Source organism: Plecotus auritus (genome assembly GCF_963455305.1).
Source record: "Plecotus auritus genome assembly, chromosome: 2".
In the NCBI taxonomy this organism is placed as follows: Eukaryota; Metazoa; Chordata; class Mammalia; order Chiroptera; family Vespertilionidae; genus Plecotus; species Plecotus auritus.
In genome coordinates this window covers 34,210,214-34,237,562 of record NC_137771.1, presented here as the reverse complement: position 1 = coordinate 34,237,562, position 27,349 = coordinate 34,210,214, and the positions used below count along the sequence as shown (strand labels likewise).

At 42.7% G+C, this 27,349-nt stretch overlaps 1 protein-coding gene across 4 annotated transcripts; it reads right to left on the bottom strand.

The window, feature by feature from the left end:
* Positions 1 to 1,405: 1,405 nt before the first annotated feature.
* COA7 (cytochrome c oxidase assembly factor 7) lies at positions 1,406 to 24,654 on the bottom strand. Of its 4 annotated transcripts, XR_013960039.1 has the most exons (4): positions 24,391 to 24,654; positions 22,129 to 22,269; positions 8,406 to 10,073; positions 1,406 to 2,740 (listed from the first exon to the last, which is right to left on the bottom strand). XR_013960039.1 is itself a non-coding variant. In XM_080658029.1 (3 exons), the coding sequence occupies exons 1-3, from the start codon at positions 24,494 to 24,496 to the stop codon at positions 9,625 to 9,627; spliced, it is 696 nt and encodes a 231-aa protein (XP_080514155.1). In that variant the 5' UTR covers positions 24,497 to 24,654; the 3' UTR covers positions 8,129 to 9,624. The 4 variants fall into 4 exon arrangements, 3 of the variants coding, with proteins under 3 accessions (XP_080514155.1, XP_080514157.1, XP_080514156.1); XM_080658029.1 differs by lacking the exon at positions 1,406 to 2,740 and having other exon boundaries at positions 8,129 to 10,073; XM_080658031.1 differs by lacking the exons at positions 1,406 to 2,740; positions 24,391 to 24,654 and adding an exon at positions 24,257 to 24,330 and having other exon boundaries at positions 8,129 to 10,073.
* Between the last annotated feature and the right edge of the window lie 2,695 nt (positions 24,655 to 27,349).

Genomic DNA, 27,349 nt, shown 5'->3' with positions numbered 1-27,349 from the left:
TTCTGGTCACTGAGCACAGAGATGAAGCAAACCATGTCCCTGTTTTCCAGGAACTGAGTCTTGTGGGAAGTGGAGAGATCAATCCATGGATGATAACACACTGTGATCAGTGCTGTGATGGATGGGCACTAGCGGGCAGAGACAGCCTCTAACAGCCTCGGGGATGAAGGGAATGCTTCAGAGTCTCAAAAGATGATGGTCATTCTCCGTAAAAGATAGAAGGACATTCCAGACAGAGGTACCAGCATCACAAAAACATGGCAGTAAGAAATAGCCTGGGTGTTTTTGTTACTGTTTTGGCAGTGGTGCAGAGACTATAAGCCGTCAGTTCCCTGTTATAGAAGCCCAAGCAAGGAACAAGATGGAGCTAAATATGGAGGCAGACACTGTATCATGGGGGTGGGGAAACTTATATGTTGGGCAAAGAATGTTGGCCTTTCCCCTTTAGGCAGTAGGAAGGGCTGATTTATAAACTGTAACACAATCACCACTCCTCAAGCCTGGGGAGGGGCACCAGCTGGGAATAGTTTCTACTCTGGGCCCCCAGCAGGTGCAAGTCTCCTCAGTGACTCTCTCTCTACTAGGGCAGCAGAGAAGGGAGGAGGCAGGAGGCAGGAGGCAGGAGGCAGGCCCCGCCCCCACCCCCTCACAGGCTTGCCTCCTGCAGCTGTTTAATGCCCTGAATACCCCTAGAGAGCCTCACCATCAGCTCCCTGGGGTTAAAAGAATGCCAGAAAAGGCAGCCTGTTTTAAAAGCTAGACTCCTTCACAAGTCAACATTGCCACTTGGAGAGAAAATAATTATCTAGTCGTAAAATCTGATCTCATAAAAATCTTTTTAAACAAAAACCATTTATCATTCTATGATAAGAGCTATTTAATCCTCTTAACAGCCCTAGAAGAAATTAGCCCCATCTGAGAGGTGACAAAGCCAAGACCAGAAGGTTGGGTAACTTGCCTAGGTCACACAGCCAATAAAAGGCAAACCCCAGATCCAACCCCAATTAAGACCTTTAGACCCATGAACTTCCAAGAATCTGGTGCCTCTCAACCCTAATGTGGAATTAAAATTAAAGAGGCCTGAATTGCAAAACAAACATTAGGAAACCAAAAAAGTTTGCAATACCCTCTCCAAAGTGATTACTTGGGCTGTTAAAAAACATAAAATTATTTTTAATTTCTAGTTTCTCAGTTTACTAGGTGCCCTAAACACTCATGCTTAGCATGCCTTTGACTAATCCAGAAGTGTACACATCTGTAGGATCTGAAGTCTAAGCATTTTGCCTCTGCCCTGTCACAAAATTTTTCAAGCAATTTCATAAAACTTTAACAAATTAAAATGTATTTCTAAATTTTAAAAAAATTACCAAACAGCTCAAAAAAGGTTTTTTTTTGTCATCTTTTTGTGTGTGTGTGTGTTTTTTAATGTTTTTATTGATTTCAGAGAGAGCAAGGGAGAGGGAGAGAGAGATAGAAACATCAATGATGAGAGAGAATCAATGATTGGCTGCCTCCTGCACACCTCCTTCTGGGGGGACCCAGCACACAACCCGGGCATGTGCCCTGATCAGGATCGATGAGTGGCCTCCTGGTTCATGGGTCAATGCTCAACCCCTGAGCCACATCAGCTGGGCTTTTTTGTTCCCATCTTGATCTTATAGGCTCCAAGTAAATATGAATGGCTTCCCCTGTCCACCCAGGTGCCCAGGCTAGAAATCTGTTTTGTTTGTTTGTTTGTTTTTGTAAGAGTTTATTTGAACCAAACCGACAACATGTGCCAGGGGTAAAGGGGTGAGGAGCAAAATCTCAATGCTTTCGAAATCTGGTTATTTTTTAACCCCATGCTTGACTCTACCCTCCTCCTACCCCTACATGACTCCTCCAATCCATTTTCCACACTAGGGTGATCTAATTTCCAAATGTGATCATTTCATTCTCCTCCTGCTCAAAACCCTTCAGTGTTGCTGCATGACTCACAAGATTAAACCAAAATTTCTAGACCCTCTGGCTTTCTCATCCATCTCTGGGACTCCTGCTTCCCTTTCTCACAGCACTGAGCATTGCACTGTGAGATTTTAGAGAACACTCATGAGAACACAAACTACTAGTCAATTATGAAACTTCTTCCCCATTAGGCCACCCAGCCGAAGCCTAGTAGGGAGGGAAAACATTGGGAATAGCTGGTAATGATTCAAATGCCTGCTGGCCAGAAGACACAGTGATGATACTGCTTGCTGTGGCCAGAATCTGATAACCATTTTCAAATCTTGCTTCAAAGGTTGAACAAAAGTGAGAAACTCAACCATGCTAGCCATTATCAACCCATTCCCCCACAGCAGCCTGGATATGAAATGGCCTTAGACCTTTGGGACAGTAAATTATTCTTCTTTGCATTTTAATAACTTTTGTGAAATGTAACATTTTGACACTGTTAATACTTATTCCCTTGTTCCCAACCTTATCTTAGTATGTGATTCAAGTCAGAGAGGCACCACAGGTTCCAGGCAGAATTTGGTCTATAAAAACAGCCCAGCACTCTCCTTTTCCCTTCCCTCCCCTTCTTCTTTCCAAGATGTGTTTTCTTAGCCTTTCTTTTTCTCCTGAGTTCCAAGGGCCCTTCTTTTGCCTCTTAACTTGTTTCCTAAGCCCATTTCTTTTACCATTCACTTCTTCTACCTCTGTGGCTTTCTAAGTAAACTTTCTCTTATCTGCTACCAAAAAATCAAACAAACCACCCTGACTGGTTTGGCTCAGTGGATAGAGCATCGGGCTGCAAACTGAAGGGTCCTAGGTTCGATTCCAGCCAAGAGCATGTACCTTGGTTGTGGCCACATCCCTAGTAGGGGGTGTGTGCAGGAGGCAGCTGATGGATGTTTCTAACTCTCTATCCCTCTCCCTTCCTCTCTGTAAAAAAAAACAATAAAATATATTTTTTTTAAGAATCAAGTGAACCTAACTCTTCAAAATTTAAAAACCCATCACTTCATTGAATAGATGTGATTTTTAAAAGACTGAATTCACTATTTCATTTTTAGTGATACATCAAATGAAACCACCAGGGAATAATTACCTTTTAACAGATATTTTAAAAGATCTAAAAGTCATCTGAACAACAAACAGCTTCATGAGGCTTTCCCCTTCCATCTTGTTTTTAGTCTACACATGCAATCCACATTCTAAGCCTATACTACTTGGCTTCATGCTAATGAACTTTGTTTCCAAGGCTAAAATGAAACAATGAGTAAGAATATTTATTATGTGAAAAATCACAATAATGTAAGAGAGACTTCTCTAGGATGGATCACTCAGCCAAATGATTTGACATGTCCAACATAAATAACTTTGTTTTGTTAATGCTAACTCTAGGATATTTTTTTCCTTTTTTTTTTTTGAGAGAGAGGGTGGAAGGGAGAGAGGGAGGGAGAAAGAGAGAGAGAGAGAGCGGCTGCCTTCCATATGTGCCCCTACTGGGGCTGGGGATAGAACCTATAACCTAGGTACATGCCCTTGACCAGGAATCAAAACCACATCCCCTCATTGCATGGACTGATGCTCTAACCACTGAAGATACCAGCCAGGGCCAACATAAATAACTTTTAAAGCACTTAGGAAGAGGAGAAACCAAGATGGCAGCATAGGTAAACACCTGAACTTGCTGCCTCGCACAACCACTTCAAAACTACACTAAAAGACAAAACGTCCCTGGCCAGTTTGGCTCAGTGGATAGAGCGTCGGCCTGCAGACTCAAGGGTCCCGGGTTCGATTCCGGTCAAGGGCATGTACCTTGGTTGCGGGCACATCCCCAGAAGTAGGTGTGCAGGAGGCAGCTGATCGATGTTCCTCTCACATTGATGTTTCTAACTCTCTATCCCTCTCCCTTCCTCTCTGTAAAAAACCAATAAAATATATTTTTTTAAAAAAAAGACAAAACGAATATCATCCAGAACCACAGGAAGGCTGGCTGAGTGGAAATTCTACAACAAAAGGGAAGAGAAAAGCACACTGAGACTCAGAGGAGCTGTAGAAGTAAAGTATGGAGGTACGGAGGCGCGGGCATGGAAAGGGCTGGCAACTGAGTACACGGCTGTCTTTTTCAATCTGGAGGGAGACACAAGCTCCTGACTGCTCTGAACTCCAGTTCCGGACAAGACTCTGGGGACCCAGACTCATATGGAAAGAAACTGGACTGTCTGGCATCTGGCCGGAACTCGAGGGCGGCTTTCTCTCAGAGGTGCTTGCAGTGATTACCGAGGGACACTGAGCCCCGAGGGACACTGGGGGCCTCTTAGGGCAGGGCTAAGGATCAGCCATAGCTGTTTGCTCCACCCTGTTGATACCCTGAGACCCTGCCCCACCCAAGCTGTGTGCAGAGGCTTTTGCATATGAATGGCCTTGTCCTTTGAAATCTAAAATTACCTAACAAACTGCAGCTGAGTCAGAGAGACCCAGAACATCCAAAAGAAGGCCCAAGGCCCCACAGCAGCTTGCACTGCTTCACAGCTGGGCCTCATCTGGGCACCTCCAAACCCCAAACAAAGAAGAGGAATCTTCAGATCTCTCCGTAGCTCCTGTTGGGTGGCCTCAGGCAGAGGCTAAATTAGCACCTCCTTGGAGATCCAAGAGCCAGTGTACCCAGTGGTCAGAGTGGGACCATCCAGATTACAAGTCCTCAGATCCATAAGGGACACACTCAGGGGGCAGACTCAGTGAGCACCAAAGCCCCACTGAAGCAAGTCTTGCCTCATAAGGGTGTCTCCAGCATAGAAGTTCTCCCATCATAGACACAGCTGATCCTCACAGCCAACTGTCCTGGAGGTCAATTGATACCAACAACAATCAAGGCTTAACTACAACAAGGCTGTGCACACAGCCCACAAAGGGGTACACCAAGAATGTCCACCTCAGGTAACTGGGGAGGCTGAGCCACTGGGCCCTATAGGACACCTAGCACACAAAGCCACTCTATCAACACAGGGAAGCAGCCAAAATGTGGAGACAAAGAAATATGTCACAAATGAAAGAAATGGAGGATATAGAGTTCAAAACCATGGTTATAAGGTTACTCAAGAATCTTCTAGAAACTGCCAATAAATTCAGTGAGACCCTCAAGGATATGAAAAAGGACCAACTAGAAATTAAACATACACTGACTGAAATAAAGAATAATATACATTATTATTAATAATAATATACATTATTAATAATCTTCTAGAGATCCAACAGCAGACTAGAGGATTGCAAAAATCAAGTCAAAGATTTGAAATACAAAGAAGCAAAAACACCCAACCAGAAAAGCAAAAAGAAAAAAGAATCCAAAAATATGAAGATAGTGTAAGGAGCCTCTGGGACTTCAAGCGTACCAACATCCGAATTATGGGGGTGCCAGAAGAAAAGAGAGAGCAAGATACTGAAAACCTATTTGAAGAAATAATGACTGAAAACTTCCCCCACCTGGTGAAAGAAATAGACTTACAAGTCCAGGAAGTGCATAGAACCCCAAACAAAAGGAATCCAAAGAGGACCACACCAAGACACATCATAATTAAAATGCCAAGAGCAAAAGACAAGAGAGAACATTAAAAGCATCAAGAGAAAAACTGTTACCTACAAGGGAGTACCCATACTATTGTCAGCTGATTTCTCAACAGAAACTATGCAGGCCAGATGGGAGTGGCAAGAAATATTCAAAGTGATGAATAGCAAGAACCTACAACCAAGATTACTCTACCCAGCAAAGCTATCATTCAGAATTGAAGGGCAGATAAAGAGCTTCACAGATAAGAAAAAGCTAAAGGAGTTCATCACCGCTAAACCAATATTCTATGAAATTCTGAAAGGTATTCTTTAAGAAGAGGAAGAAGAAAAAGGTAAAGATAAAAAATATGAACAACAAATACATATCTATCAACACTGAATCTAAACATCAAGTGAATAAAAAAATCTGATGAACAGAATAAATTGGTGAATATAATAGAATCAGGGGCATAGAAAGGGAGTGGACTGACAATCCTTGGGGGAAAAGGGGTGTGAGGGGTGCGGGAAGAGAGTGGACAAGAATCATACACCTATGGATGAGGACAGTAGAGGGGGGGAGGTAAGGGCAGAGGGTGGGGTGGGAACCGGTTGGAGGGGAGCTATGGGAGGAAAAAAGAGGAACAACTGTAATAATCTGAACAATAAAGATTTATTTTTAAAAATAATAAAGCACTTAGGAAGGATGGGAACTCAGTGTGCCTCTATCAGCCGTGGGCAAACTACGGCCCGCGGGCCGGATCCGGCCAGTTCGGCTGTTCTATCCGGCCCGCGGAGCCAAAAGAGCGGAGGGTTCTCTTGCTCTCCCCTCCGCTCCTTTACTTTGAATTTATATTAGTTCACACAAACACTCGATCCATGCTTTTGTTCCGGCCCTCCGGTCCAGTTTAAGAACCCATTGTGGCCCTCGAGTCAAAAAGTTTGCCCACCCCTGCTCTAGATATATGTATCCAGTATGTAATGGTGGTTGCAACAAAATACTTGAATTCAATAAAAATTTACCTGGCAGTTAAAAGGAAAATTCCTATTGAAATCTTTGAATTATACTCTTATCTCTACTCCACAGATGAAAGTCCAATAATTTCAAGTGTGCTGCCCTGGCCAGTGTGGCTTAGTTGGTTGAGCATCACCCTGTGCACTGAAAAGTTGCCAGTTCCATTCCTGGTCAGGGCACATGGCCAGGTTGTGAGTTCAATCCCCCTGTAGTGGGTGTGCAGGAGACAGCCGACCCATGTTTCATCACACATCAATGTTTCTCCCTCCCTCTCTCGCTCTTTCTCTTCCACCCTAAAAATCAATATTAAAAAATATACATTATTTTCAAGTGTGCTGTTAAATTTGCTAAATGCAAACATTCAGCAAATAAGATGCTCTATTTTGGGCAGATTTGCAAAGTTAACCCTGTCCTTGATAGGACATGCTAGTGGTAGTCACTGTATTTTTTATTCAACAGGTATAGATTTCTGTTGCCTTTCACTCTCTACAAGTCAATCATCACTCCCTGACCTCGTACATGTCCTATTTGACAGACTATCTAAATTAAATGTTGTGCTTCCATCTGTCAAATCCCAAATAACTTAATTATTAGGGGTAGAAATCTATTGTTTCATTAATTATTTGTTCCTGTTTTCAACCTACTGCTACATGTCTAATTAGGGAGAGAAAAAGTAAGTCTGATAAAGCCAATCTTAGGAAATAAGTGATTCTTTTAAAAATATATGTTGGGGTTTTTTTTTATTGATTTGAGAAAGGGAGAGGGAGAGAAATATCGATGAAAATCATCGATTGGCTGCCTCCTGCAGGCCCCACACTGGGGATTGACCCTGCAACCCAGGCATATGCCATGACTGGGAATCGAACCATGACCTCTTGGTTCATAGGTCAACGCTCAACCACTGAGCTACACCTGGTTGGGCATGTGATTCTTTTTCTTTTTTCTTAATAAATATCCAAATGTGGGCATGTGGTTCTTTTTAAAAAATATGTATTTTTATTGATTTCAATAAAAGGGAGAGAGCAAGATAGAAACATCAATGAGGAGAATCATTGATCGGCTGCCCCCTTCACGCCCCCCTACTGGGGATCAAGACCGAAACCCTGACTGGAATCAAACTGGGGACCCTTCAGTCTGCAAGCTGATGCTCCATCCACTGAGCAAAACCACCTAGGGCATGTGATTCTTAAAAGATGGTTAAACATTCTTGGGCCAGAGAATGCTGGTGAGGGGTAATTTAAGATCATCCTAAGGTTTCTCCTTTTGTGAGGCATCAATTTGATTATTAATGAAATACCTCGATAATTCTAGCTAGGTAGTGGCGATTTCTTGCTACTCCCAGTATAAATGGTCATCATTGTGCTTCAGGTTATGAACAATGAGAAACATAATACCAGAAATAATCACGAGATGTCTACAGATTCTGCCTGAATATCCTTTCTGCATTATTCTTCACAACCAGGCCCAGTGATTATCAATTTGAGTAGCAGAGATCATGAGTGTCACCAGCAAAGACTGGTATTAAATGCAGCTCTTTCAGAACAGAAACCAGCAAACACCCTTTAAGATGAAACACCTGTTGTCTTTTTTTTTTTTTTTTTTAATAATAATAGCCATCCTGAAGTGGTAAGATAATAATGATCTCATTGTGTTTTTTTTTTGTTTGTTTGTTTGTTTGAATATATTTTATTGATATTTTACAGAGAGGAAGGGAGAGGGATAGAGAGCTAGAAACATCGATGAGAGAGAAACATCGATCAGCTGCCTCCTGCACACCTCCCACTGGGGATGTGCCCGCAACCAAGGTACATGCCCTTGACCGGAATCGAACCCAGGACCCTTTAGTCCGCAGGCCGACGCTCTATCCACTGAGCCAAACCGGTTTCGGCTCATTGTGGTTTTGATTTGCATTTCCCTGGTGACTATCCATGTGGAACATCTTTTCATATGCTTGTTGGCCTACAAATATTTTTGAAACACAACAAAAGCTACTTTATATTTTGCAAATAAGCTCACTTTTTAGACCTTGTCTGCCCTTGGGAAAGTCCCTCGCCTCTATCAACTAGAGAAACTGGTGGGCTATGCTTACAAACCATCCACAGCAGACTTTCCTTCTAAGACAGCTGCAACACTGGAAGCACAAGAACTGTAGGTGGTGACAGAAATAACGGTCCTGTTATCAGCAGGAAAATGACAAGCTCGCCCCCTAGTGACAAATTAGGAAGATAATAGAAAAAGCAAATGTTCTTAAAAGGCACAACCACTGAAGAACATCTCTACCCAGAATGTGGAGAGAGCACCAACAAAAATATTAATCAAAATAGTTTATTCGCAGGAACAGTTAGAAAGGTTCTGTTCTGAGGGACAAAATGTGTACAAAACCCTTGCATACAAATCCCTACCTGAAGTTGCCTGGGGAATGATCTGCTCCCAGTGTAGTCAGCAGTACCAAGCAAGTGGACTGGGGATGCTAGTTCACTAACTGTGATTGTCTCCACTGAAGGAGGGCTTGTTCCATCTTCTTTAGCAACCCTGAAACATAATGACCTTTAATCTTCCAGATCTCCATGAATGTATTGAAAAAATGTGACTCTAAAGGCAGAACTAAAGCCCACACCAATGATTACATAAGCCAGAGGGTGGCAGTCGTGACTGTTCTTAGCTCCTTAAGCCCTCTATTATGTAAATCAAGATACCTCCTGATTTTCAAGCCTCCCAACTAAAATAATAATAATGATGGCCATGATGTCTGATTCTTCTGGCCCTGTGGCTGCTAATTTTTCCAATCTCCTGCTCTTTGTCTCTCCTTCCCACCCACCCCCAAAATCTGCAAGGTTCTCTAGTTTGCTGTTTTTCAGAGCTTTAAGAGTTTGAGATCTAAAACCCCGTTAAATGTGGGTCTCTTTATAGAACACACCAGTTAAAGAAATAAACACTTCAGGCTACATCCCAGTAGGTGACACTCTGGGGCAATGGGTATATGTAACCAGGTCTACTAATACCAAGTCCCAAGTCTTCCTGCTCCAGCAGGTTGATCTCCAAGGGCTGCATCGGGAATAAGAGGTGCCAGCATCTGTTGCACAGGAGGGTGGGCCACACTACCCGAACGTTAAAGGTTGGACATTTTTCTGCTGTTCTTTATGCAGTTTCATGGCCCGATTTTTTAGTGCTTCAGCCTTGGCTTCATCCTTATCAACACCATCCCCCAGCTTGTACATGCGGCTGGCATTGGCACAGGCCCAGACATGGCCCAGGTCACAGGCTTTCATGGTATATTTGCATGCTAGGCCCATGTCCTTGGGAAAGCCAGGAGCACCCTGCAGAAACATGGCACTGAGGTTGAAGCAGCTAGGGGTATAGTTGCCATCGCAGGCCCTCGTATAATAGTCTCTGGCCATCCCCAGATCGGGCTGGCCATCATCATTGACCTGTCCATCATGTGCCAGGAGACCAACATTGTGACATGCCTCCACAGACTTCTTTCCAGGCTTCTCACACGCCATCAGAAAGCAGCTGAAGGCAGCTTTCAGGTCCTGGGTCAGTCCGCCTAGGAGTTAGGAAAGAGAAGAAAAGAGTAAATCCAAGTCAGGGCAGATCCTGAATGTCTCAGGCCTAAGTTAGGGAACAATTCCTGAATAAAATTTACATTCCTCAAGTTGAAGCAGCACGAAAGGAAGGTGGACTGGTACAGTGCACAGACCTACCAGCTGTTTTAGCCATGGAGCCTTAGTTAAAATGAGACCTTATAAGGCAGACCAAAAAGGTAAAGGTAAAGTGGGAATGATATCAATAGCTACGTCATAGGGTTACAGTGAGAACATGGCATCTTATAAGCACTTTATTAACTGTTTGTTAATTTAAATATATACTGAATGTATGCTATTTGCCAACTACTATGCTAGGTCTGGGGAACAGATTCTGTCCCTGTCTGAGGATCTTATGGTCTAATGAGACAAACATTAAACAACTACAAAAATAAATGTATGAACATAAGTGTGACAAGTGTAGAGAAAAAGTACAGGGTGCTATGAGAATATATCAGGGTTCTGACCTGGACTAGGCAGTGAGATCAAGGAAAGCTTCCCCAAAAAAGTGATATTTGAGCTGTGAAATAATGGAAAAAAGAAGGGAAAGAAAATATGACTTGCTCCCGGCAAAAGGAATAGGATACAAAGAGAAAAAGAGCCCATGTGGCTAGAACCCAGAAATCCTAGGAAAGGAGGCTAGAGAGACAGGCGGGGGGAGAACCTACAGGGTACAGTGGGTCGTATTAGGGATCCTGGACTCAGAATCCTAGGAGCAATAATAAATGGGAAGCCACTAATGGGTCATTTTAAGCAGAGTTAATTACAAGGCTTTTTTCTTTAGTTTGTTTTTTTATTAATGGAAATTTGAAATTCCACGTAGCACTGAAGCAGGATAGTAAGAAGCTAGGAAGATTCCTGGGCAAGTGGAATGGGGAAACAAAGTCAAATTTGAACAACTTACAGCCAGCTGGTGAACTGAAAGACCTTATCTCCCCTAACCAGGGGCACTTGAGAGCAAATGGTTTATAACTCTCCTCCCTAACCAGAGAATACATATCTTAAATCAGCAGTCGCCAACCTTTCGGACCTCATGGACTACAGGTTGGCGACCGATGCTCCAAAGGTTTCCTTAAACCAGAGGTTGCCAACCTTTCAGACCTCACAGACCACCAGCAGTCCGTGGACCACCAGTTGGTGACTGCTGTCTTAAATCACCCTGGGCAGGGAAAATAGAAAACAGAGACCCAATTAATGTCATTTGTGCCAGCTAAACCCAAGGACAGATGAAGTCTGGGAAACAAATAAGAAAAACCCCATTAGCCCTAGCCGGTTTGGCTCAGTGGATAGAGCGTCGGCCTGCAGACTGAAGGGTCCCAGGTTCTATTCCGGTCAAGGGCATGTACCTTGGTTGCGGGCACATCCCCAGTAGGGGGCGTGCAGGAGGCAGCTGATCAATGTTTCTCTCTCATCGATGTTTCTAACTCTCTATCCCTCTCCCTTCCTCTCTGTAAAAAAAATCAATAAAATATATTTTTTTTAAAAAAGAAAAACCCCATTAAAGCCAGACAGACCCAAGATAAAAAACAGTAAAGCAGAACAAAGAACAATCCCAAACCCCCCTACTCATTTTGATGTATCTGCATATTAAAAATGCACCTGGAAAGCTGATGAGTATTCTGCTGAAACTATCCCCTAAGATTCTCGCCAGAGAAGATAAAAAAAACCTCAGGACAAAGATTCAGTGCAGGCTCATTGTAGAGCACACCTATGCCCCTTCTCAGGCATGAACTTTTTACTGCCTCCTAACCTCTAAGGGTCCCTACAAGAGTTTCAACCAGGAGAGCAGTGGGCAGTGGCAGCTCATCCTGGGCTTATCTCCTGATCCTGTCTCCAAGGCTCCCTTTTCTCTGACTTCCCTGTGAGCTGACAGCAGCCCCACCTTGGCTTACTTCTTTCCCATAGCATTTCTAGAATGCCAAAGCAGAGCACCACCTAGACCAGCGGTTCTCAACCTTTTTAAGGCTGCGACCCTTTAATACAGTTCCTCATGTTGTGGTGACCCCCAACCATAAATTATTTTCGTTGCTACTTCATAACTGTAATTTTGCTACTGTTATGAATCGTAATGTAAATATTTGTGTTTTCCGATGGTCGTGACCCACAGGTTGAGAACCGCTGCTGTAGAGCCTAAGAGCATCGGAAAATACAGATATTTACATTACGATTCATAACAGTAGCAAAATTATAGCTATGAAGTAACAATGAAAATAATTTTATGGTTGGGGGTCACCACAACATGAGGAATTGTATTAAAGGGTCGCAGCATTAAAAAGGTTGAGAACCACTGACCTAGACTCTTCTATTGCTTCTTTTTTTTTTTAATCCTCACTGGAGGATATTTTTCATTGATTTTTAGGGAGAGTGGAAGAGAGGGAAAGACAGAAACACTGATGTGAGACACAACACATTGACTAGTTGCCTCCGGCATGAGACCCAACCAGGGCCTGGGCCAGGGAGGAGTCTGCAACCAAGATACATGCCCTTGACCAGAATTGAACCCAGGACCCTTTGGTCCACAGGCCAAAGCTCTATCCACTGAGGCAAACTGGCTAGGGCTGTTACTTCTTCTATACTAAGCTCTTCCTTGTTTCACTGTCTCCAGCTTTAACAAACATATTCTCTAAATTACCTGGACTTGTATTGTGAAATCTTTCCTACACGAAGTCAAGAACCCACACACTAGAGGCTGACCTGAGGCAGACCGACCTCGGCAGGTCTCTGTCCAGTAACACTATCATCCATTTAAAAAATATATAAATAGGTAGGGGAGGCTGGGGGAAGGTCAATTGGGAGGGGGGGGGAGGAGATATATGTACTACTATATGTAATACTTTAAACAATAAAAAAAAAATATATATATATATATAAATAGCCCTGGCTGGTTTAGCTCAGTGGATAGAACACTGGCCTTCAGACTGAGGGGTCCTGGGTTCAATTCCGGTCAAAGGCACATGCCTAGGTTGCAGGCCCGATCCCCAGTGGGGGGCAGGAGGCAGCCGATCAATGATTCTCATCTTTGATATCTCTCTCTCTCTCTCTCCTTTCCTCTCTGAAATCAATAAAAACATATTTAAAAACAAGCATTTTAAAAATATATGTATAAATATTTCTAACTATCTCTTAACATTATTTTTTTAAAGAAATCTTTCCAAATACATCACCTAGAAATAACCATCATCATCATTAGGAGAATACCATTCTAGTCATCTTTGTAACAAGTGTTCAGCTTGATGGCTGAATACATAGCTGATAGAAGTGCTTTGAAAAACTGGGCTACATATACTAATAAAAAATTAACTTTGATTTCACTTGAATTTATCAGAAGAAAACCGAAGTGAAACTGAAGAAACTGCTGAATTTCAAATGGATATTTCTTCACCAGAAAATTTTCCTAAATGTGCTCCTAGAGCAAGGGTGGGGAACATGGGCAGGCGGCTGTATAAAGCCCACGAAATCATTTGGTCTGGCCCTGCCAAGACAACCGCATGCAGGACTCAAAATTCAATAAATCTAGGAGCTTTTTTCATGGCAACATAGATTTATATTAAATGATTTATATTAAGTGAGTGATGTTATAAATATCCAAATGGCCCTTGGCAGAAAAATGGTTCCCCACTCCTGCCTTAGAGTTATAAAGAAATTATTAAACATATTAAAAGGTTAGTCATTGTTTTTATATTTTAACTAAATTTTAGAGATTATTGACTCACAACTAGAAAATGTGAGGATATTCCTTCCATCTCTCCTCCCTCACTTTCTACTTTTTGTTGGTTATTTCAATTTAGGGAAAGAGCACAGCACAGTGGTTAACAAAGCCTGAGCTCTGTAGCCAGAAAACCTAGGCTCCAGTCCCAACTCCATTAGTTGTCAGCTATGTGACCTTAGGCATGTTATTTAAACCTACAAGTCTTAGTTTTCCTCATCTGTAAAACAAGGATAATAGTACTTACTTCATATGTTGGAAGAAGTTTAAATGTGTACTTACAAAGAGCCTGGCAGATGGTAAGTGCTCAGTAAATGTTATAGTGTTTTTGTCATAAAGGTTTATATTACTTACATTCTATTCAGTAACCCTAATTAGCCCAATATTCATTCTAAATGGATTCAACTCATCACTGGTCTTTCCATAAGAGCATCTCCATTCCAGAATTATTTTTGATTCACCTCTTCATTGGTTATCAGATATTTTTCTCTAAAAGCTGATAGATTCTATGCCCCCTGAGTCCTTTCACTTTTGAGAATATATTCCTCTCACCTTCATATTTAAACTAGAGGCCCGGTGCACAACATTCATGCACTGGGGGTGGAGGTGGGGGACAGAGGGTCCCTCATCCCAACCTGCGCCCTCTCGCAGTCCGGGATCCTTTGGGGGATGTCCACCTGCCAGCTTAGGCCTGATCCCCCTGGCAGTCAGACATCCCTCTTGCAGTCCAGGACCCCTTGCTCCTTACCACCCGCCTGCAGTGAAGGCAGGAGAGGCTCCCGCCACCACCACTGCGCTCGCCAGTCGTGAGCACGGCTTCTGGCTGAGTTTGTTGGTCTTCAAACTTTTTCGGTTGACCTGGACATTCTTTGTCCTTCACATCGAAATCATCACTTTTAAAGCGTTTAAACCAGTGTTCACAAGTATCTTGAGATGGAGCATGTTCACCATAAGCTTCCCAAAGTATACAATAACTTTCAGCACCACTTTTCTTCAAAATAAAGTAATGAATTAAAACTTCCTTTTTTTTGGCATGAAATTCTTTTTTTGGCATGAAATTCGACATTTTTAAGCGTAAAAATATCTATGATGTTAACACCTTCAGCAAATTTGACATATAAAATTTTGAAGCTTGCTGTCAATACAACAAAATAGCATACATATCAAATCGCATATATATCAACATATGTATAACTCCATCTATTGAAAAAAATCCAATTAACTGGTACATCTAGTATATGTTAGCCTCACAATATATTGCTATTACTTTTGCTTTAAACAGTCTTTTAAATACATGAATAAGTTAAAAGTTTTCTTTTTACACAAATATTCTAATGTGCTTTATTTTTTTTTGTATGGACCCTAGTTTCTATCTGTTATCATTTTCCATCAACCCAAACAACTTTCTTATAATATATGTCTGTTAGTGACTCATGAATTTATTTAGTTGAAAATGAATTTATCTCATCTTCATTTTACTTTACTTTATTGTAAAATTATTTTTTTTAGAGAGGGAAGGAGGCAGCGAGGGGGAGGGGCAGGGGGAGGGGGGAAGAGAGAGAGAGACATCAATGTGTCTGAGACACATTGATTGGCTGCCTCCTGCACACACCCTGAGTGGGGACTGAACCTGCAACCTAGGCATGTGCCCTGGCTGGGAATCAAAACTGTGATCTTCTGGTGCATGGGGTGACACTTCAACCAACTGAGCCACAATTTTAAAGATATTGTTGCTAAAGTCAAATTCTAATTGACAGTTTTTTTCTTTCAGCATTTCAAAGATATTATTCTTTTCTTTTCCTGTTATTCCTTATGAGAAGTGGTTGTTTTCTCACCTCAATGCTGTTTTCTCTGTTTTTAATATTTTCTCTTTGTCTTTGGTTTATAAGTGTCTAGGTGTGATTTTCATTGGTTATCCTGCTTGGGTTCACTGAACTTCAGAGATCTGTGGACTGATATTTTTTCATCAAATATGGAAATGTTTATTCTTTAAATATTTTTCCTATTCCAATCTCTTATCTTTCTGGGACTCCAATACACATATGTTAGAGTGATGTATATTGAACCCCACAGGTTGAGGCTCTATCCGTTTTTTCCCTTTCTTTCTCAGTGCTTCAATTTAGATAATATTGATACTTCTTATTCAAGTAACTGATCTTTCAAATTCACTGATTATTTTCTTTTGAGGTATCTAATTTGCTGTTAAGCCTGATCAGTAAACTTTTAATTTCAAACTAGGGGCCCAGTGCACAAGTTCATGCACCTTGAAAGGAAATGTAGGCCAAGAGGCTGTGGTAGACCCAGGGGCAGGTCTCAGCCCTTCCTCTGTGCCCCCGCCCAGCCCCTCCCACTGACAGCACGGAGCGATTGAGGCCGGCGCCAGTAGCAGGTGTGAGTGGCAGCTGCTGCCCCAATCGCCCCTCAGGAGCAGGGGGAGGTGGAGAAGGGCAATCAGGGCCAGCAGCTGCCACTCGCACCCACTGATGGCACCAAGTGATCGAGACTGGTGCCGGGCACTGGCAGTGGGTGTGAGCGGCAGCTCCGGCACCGGGTGCGAGCGCCAGGCGGGACCACAGCACGCTGGGAACAAAGAATTTTCAGTATTCACCAGAGGCTCGCCCCGATGACAGTGACTGGCGCCCCACCTTGGTCTGGCGCCCCCACTCACCTGCTCCATCATCCCGCCACAGCCAACGCCCGCCATGTTCCACACACGTCCCCTGGCGGTCAGAGCACATCATAGTGACCAGTTGTTTGGGTTGTTCCGCAGTCTGGTCTATTTGCATATTAGCCTTTTATTATATAGGATACAACTCTCAATTGCAGGATTTAATTTGGTTCTTTTTATAATTTCAATATTCCTAGTGAGATTTCCTATCTGTTTAGTCATTATGTCTATATTCTATTTAAACCCTTAAATATAGTTATTATACCTGTTTTTAAATTCTCAATTGTACATTCCAATATCTGTGTCATATCTGGATCTATTTCTATTAATTGCCTTTCTTTTCTTTCTTTTTTTTTTTTTACTATTTAGTAATTTCTTATTTTATGCTGGATATTGTGGATGATACTTTGTAAAACTTGGTTGAGTTTTATTCTGGCAGGTAGCTAGCTAATTTACTGGTGAATTAGCCTGATCCTTTTGAGGCTTGTATTTAAGTTTGTTAGAGCAGATCTAGAGTAGTCTTACCATGGCCTTTCTGGAATCTCTGTTGAATATCTGTGGTGTTCACTGAGGTCCCTCTTCTCTGGCTGATTGGAACTCAAACCACTCCTAACACTATGAAACCTCTGGAATCTCTTCAGTTCATAGCTCCTCAATATTTTTTACTGCAAGGTCTCTCAGAGACCTTATGCAGCTTAACATTGGGCCAAAGACTTAAGAGATTGCCTATATGGATTTCTAGAGTTCCTCTGTATAGCTTATTCCTCTCTGGTATCCTGTCCTGCGAATTCCACTTCCTCAGTAGCTGGAAATTCTGACCTCTGCCTCATTAGTTAAGCACAATTATCATGCTCTATTTGGCTTCATCTCTTTGTGCATAGCCTGAAAAATACTTCCAAGAAGAAAGCTAAAGCAATCATGGATGGTGATCACCCTATGTGTTTTCCTTTTCTCGGGGATCACAATACTTCATCGCCTGTTGTCCAATGTCTGAAAACAGTTGCTTTGTATATTTTAGCTAATCCATGGCTAAAATATACAAAGTTCTTAAAAGTTCATTTTAATTGCCTATGGAAAGAAGATTGGGGACTTGGATTAATCTTCTAACTATAATCCAAGCAGGAAAGAAAGGGCGGGTTGGATAGGAATGGTAGCAGAAAAGGGAGAAACAGGACAGATTTGAGACATATTTTGAAAATAAACTAGCGAGGACATAATAAACAGGAGGGAGAAGAAAGCAAGAATTCCACAATGGATTTGTTAAGTTTGAGGTGTCTATGAGAACTCGAAGTAGAACTGTTCAATAAATAGCTATAGGCAGTATGGACCCCACAAGAATGTTCCATAAAGGTTTATTTGCTTTATCATAACTTATTTCCTCCTCTAAAGTAATTTTATTTTTTAGAAGAGAAATTGAGGAGTTTTAAATAGGAAAGGGGGAGGGGGAAGCATACATAATGCAGATATGTACTGCTTAAACTATAAATTAATGATAAATTTGCCAGATAAATAATGCTGGGGTGAGCATCTCTGCACATCATCTTTAGAGACCATTACTATTTAAATTTTGATGTATTTCCTCCTAGTACATTTTCTATGTAGTTTGGTATTATTTTTACATGTTATAATCATGAGCCCTCGTCACTCCCCATTAGAAACCCTTCTTAATATCTTCCATTGGCTGCAGAATATTTCATAAAAGAGATGTGTGTCAGAATTATTTTCCCCTTCCTTATATAGGACATTTAAATTACTTTACAAATGAAAACATGTGGCCCAAATACTCCGTGGGTGTGCAATCCAAAGTAACTTCTACAGCAACCAATACAAACCAGACCTGTTCAACTTGATAGAATGTTTTACAGTTTAACAAAGCAGTCATATCTACTCTCATATAATGCACAGAAAAAAACCTACAAAGAAGGTATGAGTAGACCTTATTACTTTTAATTTCATCAATGAGGAATCTGTGGCTCAGGGAAGGAAAATGCTTTGTGTGATATCACAACATCAGCTAAAAGTGGGTTCTTTGGCTTCCCACTCTTTCCCCTGCCCCAGCTATCCTTGGTAAAAGCAGAGTTATTAACCAGTCTGTGTCAAGAAAGGACATGGGGCGTGTTTTCAAGAACAGAGGGCAAAACCAAAGATTATAAAATCCTTTATCTCAGAAGTAGGCAGGAGGAGCCAACAGTATTGGCTTTTAGACTTGGCAGGGCTCAAGGTCTAATAAACAGCAATCCAAAGGGCTTGAATAGCAAAGATCTATCAATGGGACCACTTTGATTTAAACACCTACAGAAATTTATTTAAGAACATTAGTTTAACAGAGGATTAGTTATTGTTCTCCACCACTCTTTTTTAAACAAAATATATTTTTATTGATTTCAGAGAGAAAGGGAGAGGAAGAGAGAGAAACATCAATAATGAGAATCATTGACTGGCTGCCTCCTACACACCCCACACTGGGGATCAAGCCCACAACCTGGGCATGTGCCCTGATAGGGAATCGAACTGTGACCTCCTGGTTCATAGGTTGATGCTCAACTACTGAGCCGTGCCAGCCCAGCCTACTCTTTTTTTTTTTTTTTTTTAAGAAATTTACTTGTTTTATTATTTTTAAATTATTTTTTAAAATACTGTTATTTAATTTTTAGAGAAAGAGAAGAAGGGAGAGGGAGAGAGAAACATCAATGAGATAGCAAAACATCGATCAGCTGCCTCCTGCACATCCCCATACTGGGGATCCAGCCCACAACCCAGGTATGTACCTGATGAGGAATCAAATCAGCAACCTTTTGGTGCATGGGATGATGCCCAACCAAATGAGCCACACTGGCCAGGGCATCTACCACTGGTTTTTTTCCCACACCTGCTCACCTTCTTTCAGCCTGGGACATAACTCTAGTCCACCTCCACCAAAAAAAATCTACTCTGTCCTTGAAACACCAGATTCAATGCCTCCTCCTCTATGACAGCAGCCCTAATGATGACACTATCCCAGCATTAAACAGGGTACTTTACATGTCTCTCTCTGAAGATGCTTCTCAAGCTCTCCTAGGTATAACAGGTATTAGTATAAATATGCCCCCTGCCCCCATACACACTGGTCATGTTTAATTCTTGTTTCACTGTAGATAGAAAATACTAAAAGTATACTCAACAAAGGAGCACTAGAACAACAACAACAAAAAGGCTCGGTGCACAATTATTAATCACATAAGTCTGTATAATAAGCCTGTCTTTCCTTAATTCAATAAGGAACTCAAAATCTTTGTGGAAACTATAGTAAAATATGGTATAAAGATAAAAAGAATCCAAAACTTTACCAGGACACAAATCCAGAGACATTTTTGGTTTTGCACACTATATTATATAGCTGAATTTATACCATATATAATTTTGTACTCTGCTTTCTTCACTGAATATTATAAGTTTTCCCCACATCAACAAAATTTTTTAGAAACTTTTTTTTTTTCAGAGAGGAAGGGAGGAGAGAGAAAAATAGAAACATCAATGATGAGAAAAATAGAAACATCAGCTGTTTCCTACACGCCCCCTACTGGGGACCAAGCCCACAACCCCGGCATGTGCCCCCAACTGCAGTCAAACCTGGGACCCTTCAGTCTGCAGGTCAACGCTCTATCCACTGAGCCAAACCAGCCAGGGCAGAAACATTTTTTAATGTGCTAAATAACAACATTCCACCCAGTGGAAGATATTTATTTAACTAAGCTGCTACTGTTGATAGACAAGTTTTTTTAAAAAATTAATATAATGCAGTTATGTACTGCTTATACACTATAAATTAATGATAAATTTGCCAGATGAATAATGCTGGGGTGAATATCTTTGCACATTACCTTAATTCATATTTTTAGTTATTTCCTTAAGTTAGAATATTAAGAAAATTACTAAGTTAAAGAAACGTCTCTCTGCATCAGAAAGGAAACTGATATTCTTGATGATGATAAACTTTCATCAAAATAGGGACTACCACAAACCCAATGTCCCATATGAAAGCAGAAATAATCTACACAGCTCCAGAGAATTAAAAAGACATCTTCTTCATCAAACTTTCACTGAACAACTCTCCAACCAGGCTTGGGCACAGGGAACAAAGGATAAATGAATCATAACATCTTCAAGAAGCTCATGATCTGGTGAGCAAAAAAAAATAGCTGCCTGTCAAAGGTCATATTCCCTATTTTGGTGGTTTTAAATATGTCCATAAATTCTTTGATATGCCTGGTTTTGAGGGGTGGACTTTTAAGTTCTCTCCCCTTAATGAAGACTAGACTTACTGACTCACTTCTAATAAAAAGAATGTGATGGGAATGAAACATGTGTGACATCTAAGGGTAGGCCACTGAGGATTCATCAAAAGACATTGAGGATTCCTTCTTGCTCTCTCTCTTGGATCACTCACCCTGGAGGAAGCCAGATGCCAAGGCCTGAGGACACAGAGAGATCCATTTCACAAGGAACTGAGGTCACCTGATAACAGCTGGCAAGGAACAGAAGGAAGTATTTACCAACAGCCACATGAGTCAGTCATCTTAAAATGGGAAAATCCAGTTCCAGTCAAGCCTTCAAATAACCGCACCCCTAACTCCCTGGCTAATGTCTAAAAAAATCATGAGAGACCCTAAGGCACACAGCTAAGCTACTCCCAAATTCCTGACCCACAGAAACTATGTCAAGTAAATTTGCTAGGATAATTTGCTATTTAGAGTAGATAACTTAAAAACTACTCCAGTAATGACTGCAATAGGGTATGAGAAGAAAAGATAGATGGAAGGGAATTAACCATTATTGATCCCCTCCTCTGGGCCAGGCATGTACTGATGCCTTACCTACTTTTGAAGCATAATAATCCCTCTTTTGGAAAAACTGATGTTTGAAACTGCTGTTTGAAATTCTCTGCTATTAGATAGTCCCTTGTTCTGTAAATCAACTCTGTTATTTTTAGACAGTCTCTTATTCTGTAAAATGACTTTGCTTTTTTAGCTTGAATACAATAGAGAAGATAAACTTAACTGTCTGACCTTGCAAGCTAGCCATCTAATTTAAGGGGCTGATACAGATAATACTCCCATATTCTCATGCCAGGTGTTTATGTTTGTTAGATATATGCCCAAGGTTACAAGCAGTCTGCAAAAATAACTTACACAGAGCTCTGTGTAAAGTCTGCAGACAAAGAGCTAGAAAGATATAAATAGGAGAAGCTTCCTCCATGTTTTTGCTCAGAAATTTGGGAGACATCTCCCTTTGGGCCCGCTGGCATTAATAAAGACTCCTAATTAATTGGCTCACTAAGGCATCTTCTGTCAAGCTCGCTGATTTACAATACAACACTTTATCCTTTTAATCCTCACAAAATCCCTATGAAGAATTTTACAAGTGATGTAAAAGGCACAGAGGTTAAGTGACTGGCTCAAGATCCCACTCCTTACTTGCAAATAACATTCCCTGAGGTCTGCCTAACTTAACTTACTCTTCCCCTCACCATTCTGCTGAACTCATTTCCAAATCTTTCTGCAATGTGCTTCCTCAATGCCTGTGAGGACCCTGCTGCAAAGAGGGCTCAGTGTGAGGTCAGCACTACTATCAATGACAAGTACCAAGGAAAGCAGGCCCTCCTTACCTTTTCCAGTCACATAATAGGCCCCCAGTTTGTAGCAGCTATCACTGTGCTTGTTTTCTTCACAGTTGAACTTCAACACCTTGGCAGCCTCATCAAAATTCTTCTGGATCCCTTCCAAATAGTCTACCAGCCGATAACAACCTGTGAAAAGAGGACAAGAGCTTTTCTTCACGTCTGGGGCCATTACTTAGCAGTGGGGAGGGTCAAGGTGTGACAGGCCAGATGTGTCTTTCATTTAGGACCAGCCTCTGTTCTCCTGAGGTGTGACAAGGAATGCAGGTGGTGTTCAGCATTCCTACAAAGGCATTGTCTGCCCTTGGGCAGGGACTGAGCAATGTTGAGGACTGGGGAGACCTTGGCCCCTGCACTGACTCCTCCTCTCACCAGCTCTTCTGCTCCGCCAGCCAGGCCAGCCCAAAGACACAGTGACTTCCATAATTGAAACTCTGCTAGCTTTGGAACTTCTTAGGAAATTCAGTAGTCAAACATAGAAAACCAAACGGGTCCATAGGCTAGTCTTTGTAGCAGCAAGAAAGGGGTGCTTCAATGACTGTACCTTACCCCTCAGCCAGGCTCAGAATGTGAAGTCTGACAACACAGTAGAAACAGCAGCTACCAAAGGAGTTGGAAATATATCCTCTCTCCTTGGCAGGCTCTAGTTCCAGCAAGCCTCTCCTTAACATCTCTCCCCCTGTCCCTTCTTCATCCCCAATAACACCCATCTCTCATTCATTTTCAATCAAACGTTATTTGACCATCTATGTTCATCTATGCACAAAACACTACACTATCCCAGAAGCTGGGAATACAGTCAATTGCCCTCCTAAAAATTACATTCTAGAGGAGTAAACACAATAAATAAGTAAATAGGTGAACAAGATATATTCAAATAGTAATAAATATTATGATTGAAATGAAACAGGATTATAAGATAGTTTGTTGTGCATGTTGGGGGAATGGTTAACAGGTGATCAGGGAAGACCAATTCCTTCTGACCAACACCAGAAATCTTTCCCAACCATCTGCTCCTCAAGTAACTCTCCTGTGAATTCTCTCTACACTTAGGACATAGACCAACTCTCAAAGAACAACCCTGGGTTCTTTTTAAGCATTATATAATACAGAGCAACTCTGCGTAGTTGACTAGCATAAAAAAATAGCTATATCGCCCTAGCTGGTTTTGCTCAGTGGTTAGAACGTCCACGGGCACACTGGGCTTGATTCCCAGTCAAGGGCACGTACCTGGGTTGCAGGTTCAGGAGGCAACCAATGGATGTATCTGTCTATACCGATGTCCCCCACCCCCTTCCACTTTCTCTAAAAATATCAATGGGAAAAACAAAAGAGTTATATCATGTTCTGGAACTAGGCTGCAAGCCATTATAAGGTAGGGCCAGTGCCATTTTTTTTTTCCTCTATAAAAATAAAGTAGGAAGCCCTGGCCAGTGTGGCTCAGTTGGAGTGTGGACCTGTATACACCAAAAGGTGGTGGGTTCCATTCCCAGGGGGGGCGCGTGCAGGAGGCAGCCAATCAATGTTTCTCTCTCTTCCTCTCTCTAAAATCAATCAACCAATAAATAAGTAGGAGGAAGAAAACCACCCAAAGGCACTGGATTCTCTGAGTGGCCCCTTCTGGACACCACCATTCATCCCACACTCAAGTCAACTCAGTGTTCCCAGCACACACAGGGCACATTCATGTCCTAGGTCCTTGCCACTCACTGTTCCCTCCGCCTGACATAGATCTCCCTTACCTTTCTCAACGCTTAGTTCAAACCGCCATTTTATCAGTGATTCCCCCTGACTACTCCATTTAAAATTGCCCTCCATAATTCCCGACACCGCTCAGTCACTTCTTCCCATTGCACTATTTTCTAACACACTATTTCGTTTATTTCCTTATGTTTATTGTCCAATTCTCTCCCCCCCCCACACTAGAATGTACGCTCCATGAGGACAGGGAATTTTATCTGTTCCCTGATATGTCCCCAGTCCCTCTACCCCAAGTGCCCTAGCATTTCTCCTTCCCGGCCGGCCTCCAGGTTGAAGCCGGCGGAGCATTGCCCCACGGAGAGTCCGGAGAGTCGTGGAACCCAACACGCGCAACGTCGCCAGTGCCCCCACTGACCCCGTCCCGGCCAGCTGTGCCCCGGGCGCATGACCGCTTCCAGATTCCCTTGGAGGTCGCTCACGTGACCTTCCGACCCCGGCCCCTCCTCCAGGGGCTCCCACGTGTTCCCAGGCCGCGCCGGCAGCGCTTACCATCCGGGTCCTTCTCGCGGTAGCACTGGTAGTTGCATTCCACCTCCATGTTCTCCAGAAACGATTTCACCTGCTCCTCGTCCTGGAAGTCCACCACGCCAGCCATGGTTCCAGCTCGCCCAGATGAGATTAACCTGTCTCTCCAGCCCAGGCCACGCGGAGTCCAGCCCCACTGTCCCGTGAGCCGGCGGAGGGGCGGGGCCACGGCGGGCGCGCCGTTGCGGAGGTCTGTGCGCACCCGTTCAGCTCTTGCGCTAAGGCCTGGGCGGGGCCTGGGCGGGGCCTGGGCGGGGCCTGGGCGGGCGCGCCGCCGCGGAGGTCTGTGCGCACCCGCTCAGCTCTTGCGCTAAGGCCTGGGTGGGGCCTGGGCGGGGCCTGGGCGGGGTCTGGGCGGGGCCTGGGCGGGCGCGCCGCCGCGGAGGTCTGTGCGCACCCGCTCAGCTCTTGCGCTAAGGCCTGGGTGGGGCCTGGGCGGGGCCTGGGCGGGGTCTGGGCGGGGCCTGGGCGGGCGCGCCGCCGCGGAGGTCTGCGCGCACCCGCTCAGCTCATTCGCTAAGGCCAGTCCTCACACTGTTAGTCTTTGGCGTTCAAATCTTTTCCTCTGGTCATTTCATTCCTAAAACTGATGACAGTCTTTCTGCAGCACTTTATCTGTGCCAGCTTTGTGGCCTTAAGTCACTCTCTACCTGTAGTCTCCCCATACATTCATTAGTTCCATAATCTCTAAGGGCCTACTGTGTGCCTCACCAAGTGCTTCCTTCTAGTAATTCAACAGCTAGGAAAAATGGTCCCTGCATTTAAATAGCTTGCAGTTTAGTAGGAAGACATTTATTTATTCATTCAACAAGCAATTTGAGCACCTCCTATATATAAGTCTGTACAATAAGAAATCTGGTTCATCTCTATATTCCTCCCAGACCCACCCCCTGCTGCCAACATGAATGACCAAAGGCTTGTGCCAGGTGATGACTGGAACACAATAGCTGAAGAAGTTGTACAAATAATGTTGTTGTGATAGCTAATGTTTAAACAGGGTTGAACTTTGTTCCAGATTCTATTCTAAGAGCATTATACAAATTTTCATTTAATTCTCACTATGACTCACCTTGTGACATTATAGGGTAGGTATTATTATATTCCCATTCTGCATATGAGGAAACTGAGGTACATAAAGGTTAAGTAACTTGTCCAAGGTCACACAAGAAGTGAGAGAGTTGTTGTAGAGTAAATATTTTTTTAATTTATTTTTTTTACATTTTATTTTATTTTTAAATAAATCTTTATTCGATTATTACAATTGTTTCTCCTTTTCCCCCCCATAGCTCCCCTCCACCCGGTTCCCACCCCACCTTCTGCCCTTACCTCCCCCCCACTGTCCTCATCCATAGGTGTATGATTTTTGTCCAGTCTCTTCATGAACCCCCCATACCCCTCTCCCCCTGAGAATTATCAGTCCACTCCCTTTCTATGCCCCTGATTCTATTATATTCACCAGATTATTCTGTTCCTCAGGTTTTTAATTCACTTGATTTTTAGGTTCACTTGTTGATAGATATGTATTTGTTGTTCATAATTTTTATCTTTACTTTTTTCTTCTTCCTCTTCTTTAAGAATACCTTTCAGCATTTCATATAATACTGGTTTGGTGGTGATGAACTCCTTTAGCTTTTTCTTATCTGTGAAGCTCTTTATCTGCCCTTCAATTCTGAATGATAGCTTTGCTGGGTAGAGTAATCTTGGTTGTAGGTTCTTGCTATTCATCACTTTGAAAATTTCTTGCCACTCCCGTCTGGCCTGCAAAGTTTCTGTTGAGAAATCAGCTGACAGTCGTATGGGTGCTCCCTTGTAGGTAATTAACTGTTTTTCTCTTGCTGCTTTTAATATTCTCTCTTTGTCTTTTGCTCTTGGCATTTTAATTATGATGTGTCTTGGTGTGGTCCTCTTTGGATTCCTTTTGTTTGGGGTTCTGTGCGCTTCCTGGACTTGTAAGTCTATTTCTTTCACCAGGTGGGGGAAGTTTTCAGTCATTATTTCTTCAAATAGGTTTTCAGTATCTTGCTCTCTCTTTTCTTCTGGCACCCCCATAATTCTGATGTTGGTACACTTGAAGTTGTCCCAGAGGCTTCTTACACTATCTTCAACTTTTTGGATTTTATTTTCTTTTTGCTTTTTAGGTTGAGTGTTTTTTGGTTCTTTGTATTTCAATTCTTTGACTTGATTCTTGTGTTTCTCTAGTCTGTTGTTGGGTCTCTGTATAATATTTTTTATTTCAGTCAGTGTATGTTTAATTTCTAGTTGGTCCTTTTTCATATCTTCGAGGGTCTCGTTATATTTATCAGCCTTTTCTAGGATATTCTTGAAAAGCCTTATAACCGTGGTTTTGAATTCTATATCCAGTCGTTTGTTTTCCTCCATTTCTTTCGTTTGTGATCTGTTTCTTTGACGCTGCATTTTCACTGCTTCCCTGAGTTGGTAAGGTAGATTTGTGTGCTAGGTTTCCTATATGGCCCAGTGGGTCGGCCTCCCCAGTTAAGCTGAGATGGACACTCTTGGTGCACCCCTTTGTGGACTGTGTGTACAGCCTTGTTGTAGTTAAGTCTTGATTGTTGTTGGTATCACTGGGAGGAATTGACCTCCAGGCCAGTTGGCTGTAAGGATCAGCTGTGTCTACGCTGGGAGAAGTTCGGTGCTGGAGACAGCCTTATAGGATTAGACTTGCCAAACTGCAATAGCCTCTGTGCTCAGCTTGGATGGGGTGGAGTCTCAGGGCGGAGCAGACAGTCTTGGCTTCCAGTCAGCCTTGCCCTTGTGCGCGCACACCTCCAGACCTCTGCCTTCCCCGGCTCCCGAGTCTCTGCCCGAGAGTCCAGATTCCCCCCCATAAGAGCGCGGGTCCCCAGGGGCTCGCCTGGAACTGGGGTTCAGTGCAGTCAGAACTGGGGTTCAGTGCAGTCAGGAG